General features: G+C 38.3%; 1 protein-coding gene across 16 annotated transcripts in view; it reads left to right on the top strand.

Moving 5' to 3' along the window:
* The window catches only part of DLG2 (discs large MAGUK scaffold protein 2), an 847,901-nt gene that overhangs the window by 296,457 nt on the left and 526,605 nt on the right, over positions 1 to 24,839 (top strand). For all 16 annotated transcript variants that reach the window (XM_032678105.1, XM_032678098.1, XM_032678102.1 and 13 more), the window contains one exon: positions 9,000 to 9,161. In XM_032678105.1, coding sequence (XP_032533996.1) covers positions 9,000 to 9,161 — 162 coding nt within the window. The remainder of the gene's footprint in view (positions 1 to 8,999; positions 9,162 to 24,839) is intronic.

Here is a 24,839-nt window from a genome sequence, read left to right as displayed (position 1 = left end):
ATTTTATAAAAGAAATTTACTTTCTTCAGCTGAAAACATAAAGAAATTGAAAAGAAAGTTGTTACAGTATCTAGACTTTTTCAAATAGAAATTCTGATTGAACACAGTAGTGACTTAACCTTTTAATTAAGCTTGCATTGTCATGAAGAAGGATGGCTTTGAAAATTGATAAGGTCAGTTTGCCAGAAAGAAATTTCTGTTGCCTCAGAGATAACATTACTAACTTCTAAGGTATTCAACCTTCCCCTTTGTCTGTCCCTGCTCTTTGCAATTGTAATAACTACCAAAAAAAATCAAGAAAGGCACAAAATTCTGTAGAATTCAGCACAAAGATAGGCAGGCACAATGGTGAGACACAGTAGTTGTATCCAACAGAAGAGTCAGGTAAAACTTTCAAAAGCAATAAAACTTGAGGTTTTCCAGGTTAAGACATGTAGAGTTTTGATTTTCAATGGACTGGTAGTAAATTTCCATCTAAGTCATTGTCTGATGCCCTCAGAGTCTTCTATGCCACATATTATAAATTTGTATTTTATAGCATTTTTCAGCTCTAAATAACTTTTCAGACATTACTAACTCTGCCAAATATACACTATAACATGGTACAAATCAAGTGTCTGATCACTCTCTGCAACTACCATAAAGGAGGTTGTAGCTAGTGGGGGTCAGTCTCTTCTGCCCACGTAACAAGTGACAGGATGAGAGGAAATTACTTCAGATTGCTCCAGGGGAAGTTTAGATTAGATATTAGGAAAGAATTTCTTCATGGAAAGGGGTGGTCTGGCATTGGAATAGGCTGCCAAGTGAAGTGGTGGAATCTCTATCCCTGGAAGTGTTCAAAAGACATATGAATGTGAGATTTGGGTATATGGTTTAGTGGCAGATACAACAGTGCTGGGTTAAGGGTTGGACTCAATGAAGACAGAGATTTTTTCCAAACTTTAGGCATGGACGCTAAGTTTTGGGAGACCGAGAGCCCAGTTTGCTTATTTAAAATATGAGTGCTTAAATCACTTAAAAAAAAAAAAAGTGCTATTCTTCCAACTTGACTATGGAAGGAGAATCCCAGATAACATTAGCTCCAACAGAGAATCACTGTCTTCACCCAGCAAAGATTCGCACATTTAAGCTCAAATGCTTAATGTGAAAATGTGAAAAATGCTTCCCTATCAAATTAAGACAAAGGCAAATTGCAGGTGTCTGGATCTACATGTTCGACAGATAGTAGACATCTGTGCATATATCCCGTAGTTTTCTGAAATTTTTCTTGCTACCTGCAGTTCTATTCACCATGACCCACTCACTGCCTTGGTTCAGGCCCTATGGGACTCAAAAAACTAAGGAAGGCTGTGCTGGCAGGCTTGCTTGGCCCTTCAGAAAATGCAGATGTTATACATTTGTTAGCTTATTTTTGAATAGAATAAATAAATATGATAAGATGTTCCCTCTTCATTTCAGGTAAAGTATGGCCCAAGGATGATAAATTCATTCCCTCTGTGGGCTCAAAGGATGTCAACTCAAGCAATTTTCCCATTACATTAAACTTACCTGCAGGTAGTACAGTTTAATGGGATACTCTTTTACTGCCCAACCCATGACCGGGGACTACTTTTACCCTGATGTGTTGCCATCAGATCATTAAGCTGAAGGAGCTTCCCCTGGAACCGTAGACTCCTTAGATCAGGAATTAGGTTGCTGTGGAGAGGTGAAATGTGAAAATACTGCTTTTTACAAGAGCCTCAGTAAAGCAAATATTCCCTTGCTCATGCAATAGCTTCATGTTTCTCTGTATTCTGTTTACAATGACAGCTACTTTGCCTGTTTGTGCACTAAGAAGGACTTATTAAAGTATCTGAAAGTGCAGATTATTTTACCACAGTTATGCTGTTCTGAAAGACTGTGGAAGTATTAAGACCCAAAGGTCCAAAGCTGTTTTTTCAGTAAGCACTCTACTGTTGAAATGTTTATCTCAATTTTTAGGAGTGTCAAGCACATGCAAATTCACCTGACATAAATGTGTTTTGCTGGCCTATTGAACATCTAGTTAAAATGGATTAAATCCATCTTTCTGTTAGTAAAAATTCATGACTTTTCAAGGAGGGCACTGATAAGAAGACTAGATATTTGAGATTTGTAATAACTTTTTCAACACCAGCATAAATTGGTTTGGTACACAAAGAACGTTATCTTCAAAGCTAATATTCTGGGTTCATTAGGGTGACAACAGTGAGATTGCCAAGTTTATGTACACAAAGAATTTGTATTTTTATTTAAGAAGACCCGGTTTTCCACAAACACTGAAAAATACCTTCTTCACAGCAGAGGAAGCAGGAATGCTATTAAAGTTTATGGGGTTTTTTTATGTGTGTATACATTGTGTTCAAAGTACAGTTAAGGGATGGCAAGGTGATAAAGTTAACCACTCAGATTTAGGAAATGCAAGAATTAAGATGGCCTGAGCAATTTTATTGCGGGCCCTCTGTGGCCATATATTGCAATGTAGTATTATAACATACATCAACACCAATACATTTTTAATTATAGAGTTACTTTTGTTTTCATGGGCTTTCTTCTTCTTTCATACAGAGTGGTACTTCATACGGCATTTTACATTCAGCATATATCTTCATGCATTATTTAATGCAAGCAGTTCAAACTGCACTCCATTATTAGTTTTTTCATTGATTTTCCTCTTACACGGAGGGGACCTTATCAATGTATCTGAAGGGAGGGTGTTGAGAGGATGAATCCGGGTTCTTCTCAGTGGTGCCAAGCAATAGGACAAGAGGCAACAGGCAGAAACTGATGCACGGGAAGTTACACCTGAACATGAGAAAATTTTTTTTTACTGTGTGGGCAACCAAGGGCACAGGATTCCAAGCTCAAGGAACATTTGGACAACACTCTCAGGCACATGGTATGCGCAGGTGTCCTGTGCAGGGCCAGGAGTTGGACTTTATGATCCTGATGGGTTCTTTCCAACTCAGTATATTGTATGATTCTATGATTTTGTGATTTCTTCTGCACAAAGCCCAGCTTCTCCTGATTTCAGCTGAAGAGGCTGTTGCTCAGCACTTCTGCAAAAACTGGCTGTCTGTGGCTACCAAGACCTTTCAAAATGGGTAATATCAAAGTTCTACACCTGTGGGAAGTTAGGTTTTGTGAAAAACCTAGCATTACATGAGAGTTCTGTGGTAAAAGCAAGAATAGAAATAGTTATCTACAATAGCATTCACCCGTCTTAGCCTGAAAACATCCTTTTGCCTCATAGAGCCCTTGGCCAGAATACTCTAATTTCTGTAAAAAATTACACTGGAATCCCACAGACACACAATTCCTGTGTGAAGACAGGGGAGGGGGTTTCAGCTGCAATAGAGAAATGGCTGACTGTGTCACGTGCTGCTGGACTAAATTAAAATGTAATTTTTTGGTACAGAAAATACAAGAGGGGCAAGCCACTTGTTCTGTGATTTCTGTTTGTTTCTCTTTTATCATTTGTTTCAGGTAATAATAATAATATATTATCTATTTATTAAATCACATGATTTCTTCGTAATCTTCTGATGTAAGCCTAGGATGGCTGTTTTGCCATGCTGCATTCCCACCGCAGCCTCAGTGGCAGGGAAACTGAGACACAGTAACTGACTACATTTACCAGCCTCTGCCTCTCCAAATGCTCAGTCGTAACCTCAGCACAGCCATCCCACGCCAGAAGCTGCTCTTCAGGGCAGGCAAGGGGTGGAAAAGGAGAATGTGTGAAGCTCAGTGCCTCCACTCGGAGGAACTGCAACAGCAGGATTAAAGGAATCAATGGGCACTTGTGCATCTAGGTCTGCATGGGGAGCTGCAGGGGAAAAAGGAGGAGCTACCAAGGCATGAAGACTTCTATAGTGGTTGTGGGAACATGGACATACAAAAAAAAATATTTTGAGTGGAAGAGTTGAAGACTATAAAAAAGAGTATACAAGTGAAGTTATTACAGGACAAAGGGATAGAGAGGTGGCTACTACCTGATGCTGGTAAACGGTACGGTTTCACCCACGTTTTTCCTTTGCTCCCCTTAGATAAACAATCAGTATTAGCTGGATTTTCTTTTTTTCTTGTTACTGATTTTTATAGTCTGCAGCCACAGTCACCATTTAATCTGAGCAAAGCCGCCCTCTTAGAATGTCTTTTTTTATATTGGCACTTCAAGTTAAAAATCTATTTTAAATTATTGGATAGCAAGTAGCAGCCTCCAGAGGGCTAAACTGATGCTGTTAACAGGTCCAAAATGTGATGCAGCATATGGAGCTGAATACCTCACGGTACAGATTTGCATGCAGGCGGTTTTAATTAGGATTTAGAATTCCTGGAGGAATGCAGCATTCTGGGCTAGTCTCAATATTGTCAATACATAGTGGTTTTGTTCATGCTAAAGCTCACAATAACTGATAGGTTCCTACTTGCTTGTAATTTTTGAGACTTAAATGATGTGTTAAAACTTTTCTCCAGCTGCCAGCTTTGTGTATGATCATTACCTCTATATGTATACTTACTGTAAAAATTGCTGTCTTTTTTTTTTTTAATAATAATTGTATACCAGGTCAGTTCAAAATAAAAATAGTTTGAAGTTTTATGACGTTGCATAGATACTTATTTTTTCCTTGTATCACTTCATAGTTCAAAGTGAGAATATGCTTTAATTTTATGGTTACAAGATGGTGCCATCTTGTGAGGAAAACGTGCAACTGCCTCCAGCTAATACAAGGAAGAGGTAGTTTGGCTGATGTCCATCTCATTTTTTCTTTATCATGAAAAATAAAATTATTTAACATTTCAAAAAACAGATGAGGATAATACTGTAAAACATATTTGTTCCACTGCATTTTACTTTCTTTTTTTTTTTTTTTTAATAAAATGAACATGTATTTCCTCCAATGGACAAAAAACTGATGCTTTCAATAAGCTGAGATAAGAAATCATAGTCTTTTTTCTCTCTCTCCTAAAAAAAAATAACTTCTTGTTGTATTAAATGGAAAATCTATGCAAATTCTCAGTATTTAGCACTGATTACATTTTTTTCTGTGAACCAATTTGACTCTTACAGGAAATCTCGTCTTCTAAAATTCACTATGTGTTTCTCCAAGAAAGCACACTGTAACTTACCCAAAGCACTGCGAGAAAATTAAATTACAATGTTAGCAGCAAACATACAACCTTGTTTTTAAATAGTAATAATTATTATTGCTATTAAAGTCAGTGTAGTTGCACGTGATCCTGGACTTAGAAGAGTAGACTGGGAAAATCTCCTAAGTTCTACTACTGCTTAATCAACTGATTTTCTTTGTGACCTTGAGCAAGTTGATGTATTTCTGTGCCTAAATTTACCCACCTTTAGATGATGCACATCAACAGGATGTTATCAGACTTGACTACCACTTGTCTTTGCGCTTCTTGGATGAAAGGTATTGCTGTGATATAGTGACAAGCTTCTTAGAAATCTACTTGATAAGCAAAAGAGCAAGTAATTTACAATAAGTATAATTATTCAATAATTTAAGCTTCCTAATCTACTTCCACAGTCTTGGCAAGCAGATTGTGATTTCTTCCATTTTATATAATGAGAAGAGTATTTTTCTTCTTTATACTCTATAGATTGATTGCAAATATTCAGAATTCAAGCTGTGTTGCTCATTTGCAATCAGTTGGATGAGTAACATTATTTCTACTCATGATTGGATGAATGCCCAATGAATTGTGTGTGCAAATTGTAAAGTTTGTTTTCTGAAGATGCTCATTGGTATGACATTGAAATTTGCTGCCTTTGAAGAGCAGTGACAGTAAAATTCAACACAATGAAGACCAAAGAAAAGATGACCACCAAAGGAAGACAAGGTGACATTAAGATTTTTTAGTGGGACTTTGTGGATTAAATGGTTGTCTGAATGGCCCAAGTCCCTTATGATTTTAGTTTTTGTCGTTTGCTGATACTGTGAATGGTTTGGGTTGGAAGGGACCTTAATCTAATTCCAACCCCCCTGCTAAGAGCAGGGACACGTTCTTCAAAGCCCCATCCAACCTGGTCTTGGAGACCTCCAGGGATGGGGCATCCACGACTTCTCTGGGTAAATGCAGTCTATTGAGTTCTGAACCTAATATCATGCACAAGTTGGGTGATGCTTGAACCCTGTTCAAAGGTAGCTCCCATGACAAGGTTGCAGCAGATGACTAGCAGTGGGGCTAGCATACATGGGAGTTGCAAAACAGCTCAAATCCCGGTTCAAGATAAAAGGCAAGTGAGTGTGAAATAAGAAGAAAGTAGTGTTGGGACCCAGTTGCATATGTTGTCTGTTTCCAGATTGCAATGGGACAACTGGATTTGTAAAAGGTCACTGTTTCATGTGGGAAATTTTCTGCAGAAACTCCTTTCCCTCTGGTCTCAAAGTTATATGGGTTATATGAAGCCTCACAGCTTCTAAGGTGCAGAAGTCCAGCCCCTCCCGAAGAGGACTGTAAAAGAGAAATAGTATTCAAGACTTGAAATGCTGATGCGTAAGAGCTAAAACTAGTGGTATTGCTATTGTTTCCTAAGACAAAACATAATATGGTAGCCAGAGTATTTTTATCACACTGGCTTTGAAGAGAGATTGGGAGCAGAATCCACACATGAATGGGTTATCCTCTCATAGTGTGTTGCAGTGCCTTTTTCCACCATTAATATCTATCAGCTGTGTCCACTATAAAATTTCAGCTGAGTGAAAAGCACTACCTCTTTTTTGCCTGTGTGTCTGTTGCATATGTCAGGGTTTTTTCTAGTAGGTCAAGATTCTTTAGACCAGGATTCACTGATTGCTCTTATTTCACAGGACGCTGTAGAGCCTTGTGACTCCTAAAACACTCTTTGCTCCCTCCTTTTGCAGCCCTTCTATTGCAAGCAGAAGTAATGTGTGATGTATTGGAGTGTGGTCCAGCCAAAAAGCCATGTAGAGAAGAACAGGGACATGTGCTTCTAGATGGCAAGTCCAGTCAGACCACATTCAGCAGCTTAGGATACAGGTCAATTCCAACTGATATAAAATGCAATGTTCTATTTGCATTTTCTGCACAGCAAACAGATGGCAACTGCAAAAAAAAAAAAAAATACTGAGGACTTTTGTAAAAAAAACCAGCTCCCTTCAGCCCAAAATTGAATGACAAATTCCCAGCTATCTTAACTCACTGTCGATCTGTAAAAGCAGGTTGTAAGAACATCTGTATTTCCATTCCAGTGCAGTAGTCTGGTTATTGTAACTTAAGAACTACCTTTGTTGAAATTTAAGGCTTTTGACCGTTATGTCCTGCTGGATTCATGTCTTCAGTCGTGTCTAGCTGACATCTCTTTGGCAATCACAGCCTTAGAAATGCTCCTTTAGAGAGTACAATGTGAAGAGCAGTGATGCTGTAATAATCTCACACTGTAGAGAGAATGATCTCTTATAGAAGTGCATGCTCATATTAAAAATTCACAGTAGCACACTCCATTCCCCCATTATAGGTAATTACAGAGGATTTTAAATATCTGATGCTAGTTGGCAGTGTACAATACCCTGTCAGCAGCAGGCTCTGATTTGTAATTTAATTATCATAAGACATCCACCTGTTCTTTTGTCAAATGAAGAGTAGCATTTCCGTGCAATCATGCTTTTCCCTCCAAAAATCTGAACCCTTAGAGAAAGGTTTCTAGGGAATGGGGCAATTTCAAGGACATTTGCAGGACCTCATCAGGGCAGGGTAATTGAGACTAATGATGCATTTCTACAGGAGAGTCTTAATTCTGGTTTGATATTTTCATCCTTACCACTGGCTTTTTGCTGTGTCAAACCATTTTGGTTCACAGCTGAAAGCATTTCAGTGAAGAGATGCTGTGGGAGGAAAGATGTATGAAAATCAATGAGTTTGGTGCTAAGAACATGAGGCAAACCCATAACAGGATTGACCCAGAAATGCTCTAGGCTCATACCTTGTGAAGAAAGAGAAAGCTGTGCTTGGGGTGGGAGGGAGACAAAAGCGAATGAGAAAGTGGAAATCTGTTCTGTAAACTTTCCAGTTTATGGCCCATGAACATGGATATTACTGAATTTGTCCTAGCGATATGCAGTTATTGGATAAATAGATCAATTTAAATTATAAAGGAAGTCTACCAGCAGAGATCCATGCAAGTGTTCTGCTTTTCAGGAGCACAGGACTCGGGGTGAATTAATTTCCTCTGGGGTTTGACTCCCATTTATGCGACAACTACGCTGCAGTGTGGTGATGGGGAAGGGGCTAACTACTGGTCAAAGAGATGTTCTCTCTTTAAGGCCACATCACACTGCTTCTCGTGATGTAAAGCTACATGGATGATCTGGACAGAATAGCATATATGTTTTGTAAATATTTTATATATATATATATAAATAAGCATACGATGTCATAGAATGAATCATAGATTCATAGAACAGTTTTGGTTGGTAGGGACCTTAAAGGTCATCTAGTTCAAACCCCCTACCATGGGCAGGGATGACATCTGTTAGATCAGCAAATGTGATCACCTTAACCCATCGCCTTATACTTTGACTTGTTGAACTTCATGAGGTTCTTGTGGGCCCACTTCTCAAGTTTGTCCAGGTCCTTCTGGATGGCATCCCTTCCTTCTATTGTGTCAACTGCACTGCTCAGTTTTGTGTCACCTGCAAATTTGCCGAGGGTGTACTTGATCTCACTGTCTTTTGTCATTGATAAAAATATTGAAGAGCAGCAGTCCCAAGACAGAACCCTGAGAGACACCACTCATCATTGTCCTCTGCCTCAACATAGAGCCATTAACCACAACTCTCATTCTGCCAATTCCTTATCCACTGAATGGTCTCCCGAACAGATTAGGAAATCTGATAATTATTGTCTACTGTTTGATACTTTGTTATTCTGTAATTATATTAACACATATGAATTGTCTCCTCAAAGCTTATTTGTTCTTCCTTTCTATTTTTTTTGTCTAGAAATATCGTTATCAAGATGAGGATGCTCCACATGATCATACTTTGCCTCGTTTAACCCACGAAGTGAGAGGCCCGGAGCTTGTTCACGTGTCAGAGAAGAACTTGTCTCAAATAGAGAATGTCCATGGATATGTGTTACAGTCGCACATTTCTCCTTTGAAGGTAGGATCGATACTGCCCGCGGCTTTGGTCCTCAAATATGAGAAAACATGTAGCATGAAATGCTTGGGAAACTTATTTTGTTGTCCAAACAGACAAGCTGCTTTTTGAAACGTATCATTGCAGATTGATTGTCCTGTGATGGGTTTTTAAGGCTTGCTGTAGTGTAACAGGTATAGTTGACAAAGCTTTGTGCTGAGATGTGAGCTTTTTGCTTTGAGTGGGGTTTTTGCTTGAGCAAAATAATTCCTGGCAAATAAGCCTATTTTTCTCTACATTGGGAAAGGAATAATGCAGGTTCTCGGCCTCAATATCATCGTGATTTTGAAATGGCAGACTTCTCTTCCTGATTATCCTTGTTTCCTTGTTCAGAAACTGAAAAAAATATTATAACTGTATCCGTCTGATGGAATCCTAGTTTTTTCATCTCTCAAAAAGCTGTATCAAAGTCACAAGTTATGCCTGAAAAAGGAGCTCATTTGACGCTATTCATATCCTTATTGCTCAAGCACTTGCTATTTTCCGTGAAGTTTGATGCAATTCAGAGTGCTGTAGAGATATCTTTCTTTTAATTAAGCCAACTATTTTTAAAATATAGAAGCTTTTTCTGTATGTATGTCTGGTGTCCTCTGATATATCTTCTTGTGCAAAAATGTTCATCTTCTTGGTGAACCTGTATAACAACCAAAAAGAAATCCCTTTACAAAAACTTACATTTGCTCTTTCATAAGACTGCAATAGTTCGAAAATATTCCTAAAATTTCTCTAATGGAAGGAACATAAATGCAGTGATGAGCATAATGAATTTCCTATTTTATTTTCTACTAGGCCTAGGAAGGGGAAAAAAAGAAGAATATTTTTTACTAGAGGCAGTGACCTTCTGGGTAATGGTTTTATTCCAGCAATTAACTAAGCAGCAAACAAGGCAGATGGGCTTTGCTCCTTCTGGTGCTCAAAGCCTGTGAAATGGGCATTGCTTGCCTAATGGAGTGTTTACAGCACGGTTACAAGTGAAAGGAAATGTTTATTATTAAAGATTGATGTGAATACAGCTGGTGTTTATTGAGCCTTCATGGAATAGCCATGTGAATTAATCTTTGTCCTCTGCTCTTGTTGGTCCTGTGTTTAGTTTGCATATTGTTTGTCTTCTCTTGTTTTAGCAGCTTTCTGGGTTACTTACCTAGCTTCTACTGCAGAAGCCAACAGTACCAAGCAAGGATATATCTTATGCTGAGGTTATCACTTTAGTTATTTGGAAGCAACTACCTCCACCGGGCCTCTGTGTAACATCAGGGGACAATCACAGACAAAGCAATTTCTTGCCTGGAAGGGAAACATCCCTGTTCCTCTAGGACTTCTTTAGTATTATGATTACAGTGGTGAAAGTCAAAAATAGATATTTTTCTTTACATTTTGCGACTTTCAAGTAAGGTTATGTAATCCAAGCTGGGGGTATAGCAGTGATAATAAAAAGCTCACTGGGAAGTGAGGGGAAAGGTATCCCCAGACACTTACAGTTCCCTTAAAACAGCTCCCAGTCTAATTTGCTATTGTTACAGGAGAAAGTTGTCTACTGCTGTTTTCTGAAGTGATGGGAAGAGAGGAGCCATATAGTATTTCCTCTTGGAAATCAGTGTCTTCTGCAAGTTCTCTCCTCAGTCTGAGGATTTTTATCTTTGACCCTGTCCCTTTTCTTTCCTTCAGATTCAAAGTGTCTTATGTCTGCCACTTAATAGTATTTCATGCCTGCCATTTAATCTAAATTTAGCAATTTGTCTCTTCAAATGGCTTTGAAGTTCCTGCTTTCTCTCCTCTGCAGTCTATGTCACGTAATTTAACCTTCGGTAGAGAATTACGCCAGAAGCTGGAGAAAACCTACTGGAGCTTGTGGCACTGTGGTACCCTTCCTATCTGAAATATCTGCTTTGGATTCACTTCTGTTTCTGGGAGTTGACTGAAATTCCGGTTCAGAAGCTTTTTATCATAATGATTTCCACATAGTTGAGAAATAGCATTTCAGTACTCCAAAATCTAGTCAGAACTGGTTAACATCTTCAATTACAGACTTTCCATCCTATGATATCATTGAGTAAAAGCCCAGGAGTTCCTTTGTTCAGGATTCCTCCTCAGAGGCACCAGCTCAGGCTGTTTCTGTGTTACTGCAACGTGAATAAATTGCTTTATGGAACAAGACATCTGAGACTCTGCTATGGGAAACCTGGGGTCAAACTAGTAAGGAAACCTGCTCTGCCTATGTGTGAGTCTGCAGGGGTGTGCAGGGGGTCAAGCAGAAGCACCCGTTGGAGCTGGAGCTGCCTGCTGTGAGGGGGCTCCGGTCCTAGCAGTGAAAGTCTCTCGCGCTGGGAGTGTGACTGCCAGAGAGTCTCATGAATGTTCAGATCAGAGTGCAAAGTTTCCTTGACACCGAAACAGGGATCACATTATCTCCTGTGCGTCCTGTGTTTAGTGGCTGCACATTGACCTGATGACAGGATGATTACCCCAATATTTCTGTGTGAAATAATATCATAAAAGAAAAATGTTTGAGCATAAAAATATTCTAGTTAAGATGCTTTGGAACCAAAGTGTTGTCCCAAGACCAAGTCACATGTCCATCTCAATCACCATCACTTTTCCTAAGTGACTTGACTTTGGAAGAAGAAAGAGTTACTTTTTTCTACATATTTGTGTTCATTTGGAAAGAAATCTGCAAAGATCATAAAATTGTAAAGCTTCCCTTTGGGATGGCTGACTCCAGCCCCCTGCAACTGACCAGTGCCCACAGCCATCTCTGGAAGCCATAGATGTTATACCTTGTCAGTACATGTAGACTGGTTGCTATCATCACCCTGCTCCCACATTTTCAGTGAGCATGTCCATTTCTGTCCATAAACCAGCTTATCAGCTTGAGGAAATGCTTGCATCATTGGTTACAAATTTTGAGGATGGTGGAAGTTCAGGCAGAAAAACCACAGGCCTGTCCAAGTAAAACAGTCCAAGGATTCTTGAAACATTTTCTAACACTCAGGTTGGAAGGATTCAGGCCATCTTTTTTTATCATACGTGATTCAAAATGCCTGATATGGACCAAGTCGCATAAAAACGAAGTATCTTATATTTTATATCAAGTTGAAGTACACAAACTTTTAAAGAATTTGACTGTAATTTCATATTCCAGATTCTGTGGTTTGATGTAGTCCAGAAATACCCTAGTGGAAGTTATAATTATTGGATTATTAGATTGGATATTAGGAAGAAATTCTATACTGTAAGATGGTGAGACACTGGCACAGGTTGCCTAGTTGTGGCTGCCCCATCCCTGGAAGTGTTCAAGGCCATGCTGGATGGGGCTTTGAGCAACCTGCTCTAGTATAAGTTGTCACTGCCCGTGGCAGGGGGATTGGAACTGGATGATCCTTAACATGATCCCTTCCAACTCAATCAATCTATGATTCTATGATTCTATGATTATGGATTACTTCAGAAGGACTTTTTGGGAAAGCAAAATATAAAAATAATTTTCTTTAACAACTTTGCACTAATTATATATGCTGAATCATAAGAAATCCCATCCTCAGCCATTCTGAAAATCTCTGAGACACACAGATACTGATTATGATAAATACTGTTTCGAAATGTGAATAGATTTGCTGAAATTAAAGTTTGATTTGTTTTTTCTTCCAAGTACCTAAAATCTAGTATGCACTAGCCAGATTACTCCCTTTCAGAAGATAATAATGAGCAAGAGCAGTTGTGCTGAAAACCAGATCGTCTTTTCTCTGTGTTTTTTACTTCTGCAACTGACGTGTATTTTGCATTAACTTTGTTTTTTACTCTCCTCTAGCATTTCATGTACACTCAAGTCAGTACTGGAAAATGCTTAATTTTTGAAAGCTTCAAACTTTTGTTAAAGGTTGATCTGCTTATTAGTGTGGAGAAGATAAAATTTTCAACTGCTTAAGCAACTGTGAATGTCAAACACTGAAGCTGTAAAGGAAATTTTCAGTTACATGGCTGTATTAACATTTGGGAAAATGCTAACATTGGAGAAGTTTTGTTAGAGCTGCCAAATTAAGATGATAAATGTTATTTGCAATTTATGGAGGTGATGAAATTGTGTTTTATTAATCTGTTAAAGGAAAAAGTATGCAGTGTAATGAAAAGAGTTTAAAATAATTTTCTTGCACTTCCCATCGTTTGACACGAGATGGTGCAGTAAGCTCAGAATCCTTTGGTCTGCATCTATAAAGCTTCATTGTATACTACGGAGGTTTTTCTTAAATGGCTTAGAAAGTACTAATTCAGTAAAAAGTGCTTTGTGAATCTCTGGTGTTTTAGGAAATCTGAATTCAACACAACTGTACCTGACGTCTGTACTCAGACGTGCAAGTTCTGTCTACAAATTAAATGTGCACCTCTTCCCCTTCATCCTAGGAATAGAGCTAATCAGTGTTCATTAAATGAATTATAACTCTGGGCTCCTAAATGAACCTTATTAGTATTATTGTGATGTTAGATTTGCTTTTGCTTTTTAAGTATATTCCACTTCTTTTAGATAAACCGAAAAGTAAAAATCCCCGTAAGAATCTTGTATCTCCTTGGTTGTCAGAACATTTTAAATGTCAGGCTATTCCAGGTATCTTCATTTCCTAATTTAATGCCAGGTTTGACTGTAAGTGTCAATGACAGATGTACAAAATCAAGTAACCAGGTAAATTACTGTTATTTTCTTAACCTAAGTTATTTTCAAACAGAGATGATCAGGAACAAACCTCTTCAGCTGCCTCGTCTTTCATGGCCTCACTTTCTGGAAGGAGACACTCTAGCTATTCCTGCTTTTCTTTCTGTCCTGGGGCATTGTCCTGCAGCTCAGCAGGATTGATGGAATGACTATCCAGTGGAGAAAGGGAAAAAAAAACATCTCCACATGGAGTAAATGGGCTTGGTGGTCTCCAAAGTTACGGTTATCCATGAATTGACATTTGTATCAACTGCTTTACAGAAGGAGGTTTGCATCTCCCAATGCCACAGAATGTTGATTTAATTTCTTCTTTTTCCTTATGGATGGCAAAAATCCCTCTCTTTCTCATTACTTGAATTAGAGAATCACAGATTCATTTAAGCTAGAAAAGAGCTCTGGGATTATCAAGTCCAACCGTTGACTGATCACCACCTTGTCAACAAGGCCATGGCACTAAAGTTCCAACCACATCCAGTGGTTTCTTGAACAATTCCAGGGATGGTGGCTCCACCACCGTCCTGGGCAGTCCATTTCAATGTTGAACAACCCTTTCCATGAAGAAAGTCTTCCTGAAGTCCAACTTGAATCTCCCCTGGTGCAGATTCAAGCTATGTTCTCTTCTCTTGTCATTAGTTTCCTGGGAGAAGAGGCCAACTCCCACCTTTCTGGTAGTTGTATAGGTCACCCCTGGGGATAAAATGGGTCACCCCTTTTTTCAGGTTAAACAACCCCAGCTCCCTCAGCTGCTTCTCATAGAAGTTATCCTCTAGACCCTCCCCCAGCTCCATTGCCTTTCTCTGAACTCATTCCAGCATGTAAATGTGTTTCTTGTAGTGAGGAGCACAGAAATGGACACAGTACCTGTGGTGCGGCCTCACCAGTACCAGATACAGGGGGACGATCACTGCCGTGGTCCCGCTGGCCACACTATTGCTGACACAGGCCAGGATGCCGTTGACCTTCTTGGCCACCTGGGCACACTGCTGGCTCATGTTCAGCTGCTGTTGACCAGAACCCCCAGGTCCTTTTCTGCCAGGCAGCTTTCCAGCCACGCTGCTCCCATCCTGTAGCACTGCATGGGGTTGCTGTGACCAAAGTGCAGGACCTTGTAGAACTTCATACCACTGGTTTCAGTCCATCAATACAGCCTGTCCAGATCCTTCTGCAGAGCCTTCCCACTGTCCAGCAGATCAACACTCCCACCTGACTTGGTGTCATCTGCAAATTTACGTTCAGTCTCCTCATTTAGATCATCAGTAAAGACATTAAACAGGACTGAACCCAATACAGAGCTGTAGGGAGCACCACTAGTGACTGGAAGATTCTCTGAAATTCTCTGTATCTAGTGGGGGAAAGATGTTTTCTGTTTGCTCTAAATCTTCTGGTAAGTGTGTAGTATCCTTTGCATGATTATCATTCTTCTTTTTATTTACTTAGATGCAGGAAGGTCATTTTCTTGTGAAAGCTCCTGGAGTCTGACAATCTTTCTTTTCTGTCCGTAATGGTACAGCTTTTTTACCCATCTCAGAAGCTTTCCCTGTTCAGGTGTGAGTCAGATCTCACTACAGTGGTTGCTATGCTTGTCCAACAAGTTAACAAAGATGGGGAAAAAGAGGCTCTGAAAATGAGCCTGGATGATTAATAATTCTGTGAAAAATGTATTAGCCTGAGCTTCCTGGTAACTGTCATAAAGAGTAATTTTTTATGTCTAAAAATATAGATTAGGCAAGAGCTATTTATTTCATGAAATAACGTTGACTTAAGAAAAATTGGGTTCTAGAGACAATTTGGATAAATAAGGTCAAAACATCCAATAGCAATTTTTTTTTTTCAGACACAGAAGTCCCATTTTTCAATTCAACAAACTTTGGGACTATAAAAACCAAAGTCATGCACTAGTTACAGGTACTGTGAAAATAGCAAACTCGAAGACTCTCCTAATATTGCAGTGGATCACATGAACTGTAAATTAACTGGGGATATTGCTGCACAGAGCTGTAAAATAGCATAAGGAAATACACTCAACAGACCTGTGTAGCTGTTTTAAATTACGGAATCCCAGAATGGTTTGGGTTGGAAGAGACCTTGCAGATCATCTAGTTCCAACTCCCCTTCCTTAGACAGGGACACCTTTCACTAGATCAGGCTTGAGCAATGGCAGGGAAGTCCCCTGCTCATGTAATTGTAAATATCTCTAGTTTCCAGGGAACCAGATTTACACAGGGAAAGGTGGTTACTGCAGCTTTCAGCATTATCATGCCTGATACTCCTGTGTAAATGTAGTTCCTAGTGTTTTTGGGGTGATAATCTAACTGTGATAAGAAATCACATTTATTTTTCCAGAACTGCTGAGACCTCTTAATTCATATTACTAGGGAAGAATGCTATGTTATAGGTGAAGTTTGGATAAGGAAGAGAAAAAGAAAGGGCTGGATTTGTTTTAATTTCTGTCGCTGAGGTATGACAGAGTTGAAGCAGTGCCACAGCACAGGCTATTCTTCCAGAGCAAAGATGCCGCATTTCAGAGGCTCTTTAAGAGCTGTGGAGGACTAGGAGAGGCTGAGGCTTTGTTACATGGCAGGAACAGCAGTCTGAAGCTTTCTCTTGCAGTTATAAAATTAATTGGGGTTATATAGAGGACATATTAATGTATGCATGGATATATTAGCAAGCCATCTAAAATTTAATCTCGCATCCTTTTCTTTGCTTACACTGACTACATGTTATAAGTATAGCTAATCTGCATGAAGCATTTTTTATCCCCAGGGTGGCTCAGCCGAGTAGCGATGATCTTATAAGGATGCTTTTGATCTCTGCCCTGGTAGCTTCCCAGCTTTTGTGTTTTGGAGTTGGTTTTGTTTTGTCTCCCCCCCCCCCCCCCCCCCCCCTTTTAGTATGCAGTTATTGGCAAAGCCCCATGCTGCAGTTAGTCTGTTAGAGAATTCCACTGAATATTCAGTAGGTTGCTTCATTAAGATACAACACTTGTTACATGTTTAATCATGTACTACTTTTCTCTATCTCCTACGGTAACAGCAGATAAGCATATATCATAGATCTGTGTCTGTGATCTATGTTTTTTAATATAAAAATGAAATCAGATTAAAAAGAGACAAAGGAAGCTCACAAATGTGCCTGTGTCTGTTCCTGCTTACAGAAGTGGCTAAAGTAGCTCTGAATTCTGATTTTATTTCATTATGTTTCAAGTCAAAACAAGCAGTTTATAAATTAGCATTTTGAGTAATATTTTGTGTTTCATTTTCACGAGGTCGGGAATGTCTTCCATTTTTGAGTCCTTGTCTTACTCTAAAGAAAGTCCTAAAATGGTGCAAAATTTGAATGTTATAGTGAAGAACTGTTATTAATAAAGGATACTTTCTGTTGGTTTTGTCCTCTTAGCTAAGTCCATTGTTTCGTGGGCTTAATGTTTTACCTTGGCTTTCTGACTGATAGCTTTTCACATGATTTATGTAGTTGCAGGAGAGTATTTTTTTATCTTTCCAGCTTCTGACAGAATAAAAGAGAAACTAAATAAAATTGCTTTTGTCAGTGGGTGATTTAATTGGAGAAATCTCAGCAAGTTAACGTAAACCTCAGGCATTGCAATCCTTTATTTTTTGGCAAAATAAATGATGGCCTCTGATGGACACCAGCAAAACAAATTCTGACAGTATCTACTAGTCCATTATATGTTGTTAGACTTGTCTGAATAATGAGAAGAGGAATTTTCAAAGGAGTTTGAAAATATTTTCAGGCTATGGACCCTGTTTACTTTATATGGGCCTCCTAGGTATTACAGGTCTTTTCAAATGTTAATCTGAATTGCTGTTTCAGGAGATTTTCTCTTTTCTTGATCTACTGGGTCCTTTATCCATTAGTATTAATTAACTGCTTTATCTTTTATTCTTTTTGGATAGCAGACTTTGTTTTAAGGATAGTCTTGTTTCTGAGTATTATTTTTTGGGGAAAAAAAAAAACCCTGATATATTGCAAATATTTTTGGCCATGTCTCTCACTTACAATCAAAAAAATAAGAAATTCCAAGAATCATTTTTTCTCATTATCTTTCTGTAATGTTTTTCATAGTTATTCCTTGCTTCCCTGTAATTCACTGAGCTGTTATTATCTTGATGTGTTAATCATATGAAATACTCACAGAATATGAAATAAATAGATGGGCTATTATAAAGGGGGAGGTTCCATCTGAAATAAATAAAATATATGCAATAAATCCATGGAATAACTACTAGATGCTGCAAACATAAGATCTGTATGTTCTGCCAGTTCCTTTCTTCAAGGCTAGAAGTACCAGAATATCAGTATATTTGTAAAGTATCTGTAATGATGTTTGCCACCTTTCCAAAGTGTTTTGTGACCTACTGCTGAAAAGTGCAATAAAGCATCTTGGTGTTATTAGTCAGACTGTAACAGAAGGGATTTTTCTCAGATATGTCAGACAGGTTTCACACCAGTTGTTTCCCTAAGCTCAGTAGCTGAAATGCCCTTCTGTCAGACTTCAGCTACTGCTGACACTTGGGAATGTACTCAACATTTTAAATGAAGCACTAAACTGCCATAATCCCTTTTCACTGAGGAATACACTGATAATTCACTCACTCAATAGAAGACATATGTGTTTATACATGCAGTGATGTGACACATCAAGAATGTTCTGGCTTTTGTCAGTATCAGGTGTAAAAGCAAACAGAAGTTTACATTTCCAGGAGCTCTGAATGAGTGCAGCCTCCAGGATGAAGAGGACAGAATCTCTCTAGTCAAACTTTATGAAAGAATATCTTGGCAGCCAGACTAAGAAGTGCTTAAGCTAATACAAATGCTATTTCCAACATTTTTAAACTCCTGTTTCTCCTGGCTCTTATTTCATCTCACTGTAATGTAGTTTTGTGGACTGTGGAGCTGTGAAAAAAACAACAGAATCTGGACATTTCAAAGCAAAACACAACTGGCTATTATTTTCCAAATCTTTTTCAAGAATCAAGTGTAAATAAGAGTTTTTGAGATTATTATTGTGCAACATCTTTACAATCTTATTATTGTGTGATATCATCTCTCTTCCCAGGACAGGGGCATTGGAACGAGATGATCTTTAATGTGCCTTCCAACCCAAACCATTCTATGATCCTACAATTCTGCGATCTTGGGATCAATAGCTAATTGAGACTTCTCAAAATAATTTTAAATGCTTTTTGACATTTAGTTCCTTTCAATCTCTCTATTTCAGAAGATCATGTTACTAGCTTTCTAAAAATCTTTAAATATTGCTACTGAAGCTGATGCAATTGGGGTAAATGTCAAAAAATAGTCAGGCGTAATGACTCAGGTGACTTTTTTAAGATCTGCACTGTTTACTAACTTGATTTCTCACAGTACTGTCTTTCTCATTCCCGTCATGTTGTTCCTCTTTTCCGTAGTTAATCAGTGTTCCTTTTTCCTGTTCCTTTTTCTGAATTACCTTCGGGATCCATTCCTGTATTTCTCCTTTTCTTACTTTTCTCTTATATCCATTCCTACGCCTACACATGGATCTTGTTAATCCTACAAGCCACCCATGAAGTACAAGTTTGTACCAGGGAGCTGTTAACGTGTAACGATTGATGGCCTCGTGTACAAGACAATTGCACTCTTATTGATTGTTTTGCTTTTTAGCTCCTTTAGAGAACAGGAGACACAGTTCTCCCTGTCTCTCCTTTGTCATACATGGTCTTTATGGACAATTTCTGTTATTTGTCTTGCTGCTAAAAGATGGGTTCTCCCTGAACAAAAGCAATGTGAAATATAGTTGAATATTATCAAGTCTAGTGGATCTCAGTTTCCCACTGAAATGGCAGCACTCTGGGCAGCTTTTATTCTACTAATACTTACAGAAACTCTGAGCCACATAAAATGCAATTAGTTTTTTCAGCCAACAAACTCAAGCACACCAAATTGCATCTGTTATCTTCCAGATGTGAACAGAATCAGACTTTTCAATACACAAGAGCTAGAAGACAGCTTTTTAGGTTAAAGTGTGTTCTATAGAAAATGACTGCATTCTCAAAGAAAGTCTACATAGCTGATTTTTCCAAAGCCTTCCTTCCTTTACAGTTTTAATAAGCATCTGCCTGAATTGCTGCACTGGATCTAATCAGCCCTTAGTGGTTGAAGTTGGTGCTTCCAAATAAAAAAAATCATTAAACTTGATAATAGACTTAATAAAATTATTATAATTGATAACATGATATTGGAAAGGCTAAAAAGAGTATTGGTGTTTACAGCAAAAAACAAAATTTTTACATTGAAGTCAGTGTCACAAATCGTGTCTTTGATCAAGTAGATGAGTAAATACCAAGCAGGGAAATAGAATTTTCAGTGATAGTACATAGCATGTGAATATAAAGACTTATATTAATTACTGGGAATTGGCCAAAATAATGCAAAGTTAACAATTTAACCCTCTGGGTCACTTAGAGTCATCAACCAGCTTCTGAAGGCCACACTTACATATGGTTTCACATTCAAATTGCTGCTATTTCCTCTTCAGCAGCCATTAGGCAGTTTCTTTTACTATTTTGTAACAAATCTGCAGATTAAGGGGATCTGAACTGAATTAGAGGTTTCAGCAGAAACTGGCTTATTTTCCTAATTATTATTTTCATAATTTTATTTCTGCTTAGAAAAGGCATTATTTTTTCAGTATCCTTGAGATGTTGATATCTACTTAAGGCACATGGGAATGAGTACAGTAGAGTTAAGAAAAAAGCATTTCTGTATTGCTTGTACTTTACTAATACCTGTAATGTTGGAGAATGTCTGAAAAACTGGCTGAAATCACTTTCCTGGGAAGCCTGTTCCAGTTATGTTTCTAAATAGAAGAGAAGCAGTGCTGGGCAAAGTGGTAGAGCATCAATATGTAAGTCCATTATGACGGCTAAACTAGTGAAGTGTTGGGATTACTTTGGAAAACTTTGATTACATCCCCTATTCTCCTTCATCACTTTGTGTACTGGGATTTCCACATTTATACCTTTGAAGGACTGTGTTTCTTTGTTTACGGGCTGTACCTTCCTCCTGTGGAGACTGCAAAGTCAAACTCACTTTACAGTGTAACTGCAGAGAAGCAGGATAGGTATTTCCTAATATTTGGATGTTAGTGAAAACTTCGCCACTGAAAGAGTGGTCAAACATTGGAACAGGCTTCCCAGGGAAGTGATAGAATCACTATCCTTGGAAGTGTTCAAAAAACATATAAATGTAGTACATAGGGACATGGTTTGGTGGTGGACCTGACAGTGTTATGTTAATATTTGAACTCGATGATCTTATAGTCTTTTCCAGCCTTAGTGATTCCATGTCTCCCAGCACAGATTTATCTTTCAGACAAGAATGACTTAGAAACTCTCTGTACTCAATTGGACTATAGAGAGCCATAGGAAACATACATCTATGGCTTTCCACCTTTCATAGACTGACCTTATCACCACACCTTTTCTTCTCATACTTTCTTGCTGAAGCAGGATGACTCAGCAGCTGACCTCCTATGCCAGGTCTTTGTCTCAAACCAAGGAGGATCTGAGCCAGTTTGGAACTACATGAAATGCATCAGGGTAGAGGAACAGGCTGAGGAAAATCTAATTTGGACTTTTCCTCTCTCACTCTGACTGTCTCTGCAATTTTTTTCCTTTCTTGCTTCCAGTACAAGTTTTTTGTCAGAAAATTTATTTTACAAAGACTTTGAGTGTGAGGAACTATGAGAAGGAAGTTTTGCAGTCAGTAGCTGAAGTGCACATAGATATGTGCATCTGGGGGGAAAGAGGAACAAAATGTTAAAATAAGAGGGGTATTTGAAAATAATTTAGAGCCTATATTTTGCTACCTTACAACCTTATTTGACTTTGTAATTATTCAGCTTCTCACACCCGGATCAGTGGCATATCTGCAATGTTGTTTAAATATATTTCTTTTGACAGTGTGGTAATCCTAGGGGCGAGTATAGTAATATTAGGGATGAATAGTAGAGTATCTGCCATAAACCTGCTATAACATGCATAGAGATCATCTTACCTTTTCTGGTTTTTAACTCAGTTATAACTATCTTAATATAGATAATTCTGGCAATTGGAACCCAGGTTTTACTCCAGTTATTCAATTAAGCTGAAATTGCTTGTAATGTAGTACCATAATTGTAGGAGAGGCATCATTGCAAGATGGTAAGTAGGTGAGATACTAATTAAATTCTTCTGAACTCCAGTAATTTAATATTCAAAGGAGGCTGAGCCCATATAGTAGCTGCTCATTGCATTGCCTCTGGGGATGACAGAGGAAAAAACCTAACAAAAATAGCAACCCCCAAATGATTTTTGCTGGACTTCTCTGACTGAAATTTTGATTTTTTTAGTATTACTCCACCATTCTAGATACAAACACAGTGGGTCATATCCCTCTGTGGGTGAATGCTGTGCAGACTTCACTTGGATCATGTGTGGGTGGATAAGTACAAAATTTTCCCAAACACTGCTAAACCCGGGGGTGGCGGTGGTGTTTATATATAATCTTGAAAAGCTTTTATATTCAGGCTTTTGGGAAAAGTAGGTTTCAGCCTAATTTAGGCAGGAGTACATCTCCCTTTGATTTTCAAAGAACTGTAAGTCACAAATCCTTTTAAATTCTTTTTGAGAATCTCATCTGATAATAAAGTGAGAGGTGTGGGAGAGGATGAAATTCATCCATTCTTGGAGTCATCATCCTGTAGCACAGCTCAGATTATTTCATCTTTGCTACATCAAGTTATTGACCAGGTTAGTGCAGTCCTTCCAGTTCCTGAATACATCAAAGCAGATATGCCACTGTCCTTCTCATTATAGCTACCAGTAATGATCTAAGCAAGACTGGTCTGGAAATTCCCCCCTAGATGCGTATTCTTTCCAAGCCTCTTAATTCAATCTGAATGATGATGATGATAATTTAGGTTATAGTATTACCAAGGGGCTGTGATAGCAGTGCAGGGTTCCATTGTCCCAAGCATTACATAGACAAGAAAAAGCTTTAATGTTGTGATACCACAGAGTTGCCCAGGCTAAAACCAATTCAAATGAGCAGAAATTAATAGGAATCCCTGTGTATATTCAAATCTTATCTAATAATCTACCTATTAAAATCAAATTATATCTTTTTAACTACTGTATAATTCCTTTGTAATTTCTTTAGCTAGAGATGTTCATATCTTGAGGCTGAATTACAGACCAGTGCTATCTTGTTACATTTATTGGCTTTTTCTCATCAGCACTGCACTGATGCTTTACATCTCACTGAGTGAGAAATACATGGACCACTATATATTTTGAAAAAACCCCAAAATAACAATCCTTGGTGGATGGAAAATTTTTCTGAGAATAGAGTAATTTTTGAACTAAAGGGACCTAAAAAGTAAGAATCTGCCAGGATTACCTGATATAGAAATTAAGCCCCTAACTAACATACCACCACTTACTTACTGTGTTAATCAATTAATATCCTTGATTTAATTCTCCACATGTGTTTAACTGAGTTGATGAGTGTTACTATACTTTAAATTAGATTAATCATAATGGTTAGTATAAATGAGTTTTCTTAATTATGACAGGGTGAATGCTTTATTTAGAGGCTTGAGATGTAATATAACAAGATTTGGCACATCATCATGGGGACCCTTTTTTCTCAGGGACACCCATCTCCACCTCTCTTCTCACAAACTCCTTCTGTTGGCCTGCTAGTTGTGATACTGAAGACCTATGATAAGTAGACTGTCAAATTCAAATTCTCCATAATTTTATTTATTTGAGTATTCTAATTATTGTTTAATCTGACACACTCTTCCTTCTGAAAGGACTGGTGAATAGCATCATGGTGTACTCTAATTTTTCTCTGTCAATGTCTTGGGGGCTGCAGTGTCATTTTAACCTGTGATAAGATCTTATTAAGATGAAATAAGTTACCAATTTCATACGTAAACAGAAAAACCATTAGGGCAACACATTATGTAATGTTGAGATGCAGAAGTTGCAAAAAGTCCTTATACTCTGGAAATGCTTTCTCTTCTCTGAGTATTGCCTGTTTCTTTGGTCAGGCAGTGTCTTTCCCAGCTTTCCTTTCCCTTTAACACATGTGGTCTGAATGACTGTAGGTAAGGAGAAGACTGATTTGCTGAGGGGCATAGTGGCTACCCAGGCAGCTGCAGCTGCATCTGTGGCAGTCTGGGACAAGAATGACCACGTGAGAAAAAAATGAAAAATGTGGACAAGACTGGAAATCATAGTTTTAATGCTTTTAATCCCACCTCCATACCCAATTTAGCTTTTCTATGTACTGTGTCCACCCTGCAGCTCCCACTTCACACTCTTTTTGCGAAAAAAGATGGAGAAAATAGTGAGGGAATTGGAAAACAATGTTTTGCATTGCTAACATTGGTCAAAGACTAATTAATATAGGTGCAGTGCTAGACCATGTAGACCCTGGATGTTCCTCTTCCAGTGCTATCTATTTTTCTGAAGTGTTAAGGTCACAGAGTAGGAAACTATCACCCACTTGTCCTTGTTGTATTTATTTATATCAGTGTCAGCTGCTCTTTTGAAGATTTGGGTGGGTTTCAGGGGTGGTCTAAATGATTTTCCCCAGAGTTCCCAGAACTGTGGATATGTTTCAGGAACAAAACGTTATCCTAGGGGCAAAGAACTCTATCTGCTTGATATAGTCTGTTTTCCACAGATACAAGTAAATTTGCAGTTGGTGTAATTTAACTCTAGATTTTTATGAGTTGGTGGTGGTGTTGTATATTTGCAAAAGCAAAAAAGTAGACAAAAATCTTTCTCTCTTACGGGTAGTATTAATTAAATAGAACAGGATGGCTGATGGTTAGTTAATAAAAACATGCAGTGTCACAGCCGTTCCATTCAGAGGGCTGGATG

The sequence above is a fragment of the Chiroxiphia lanceolata genome, chromosome 2, assembly GCF_009829145.1.
Source record: "Chiroxiphia lanceolata isolate bChiLan1 chromosome 2, bChiLan1.pri, whole genome shotgun sequence".
NCBI classification, from domain to species: domain Eukaryota; kingdom Metazoa; phylum Chordata; class Aves; order Passeriformes; family Pipridae; genus Chiroxiphia; species Chiroxiphia lanceolata.
The sequence above is the reverse complement of the archived record's forward strand: the minus strand, read 5'-3'. Positions and strand labels throughout refer to the sequence as shown.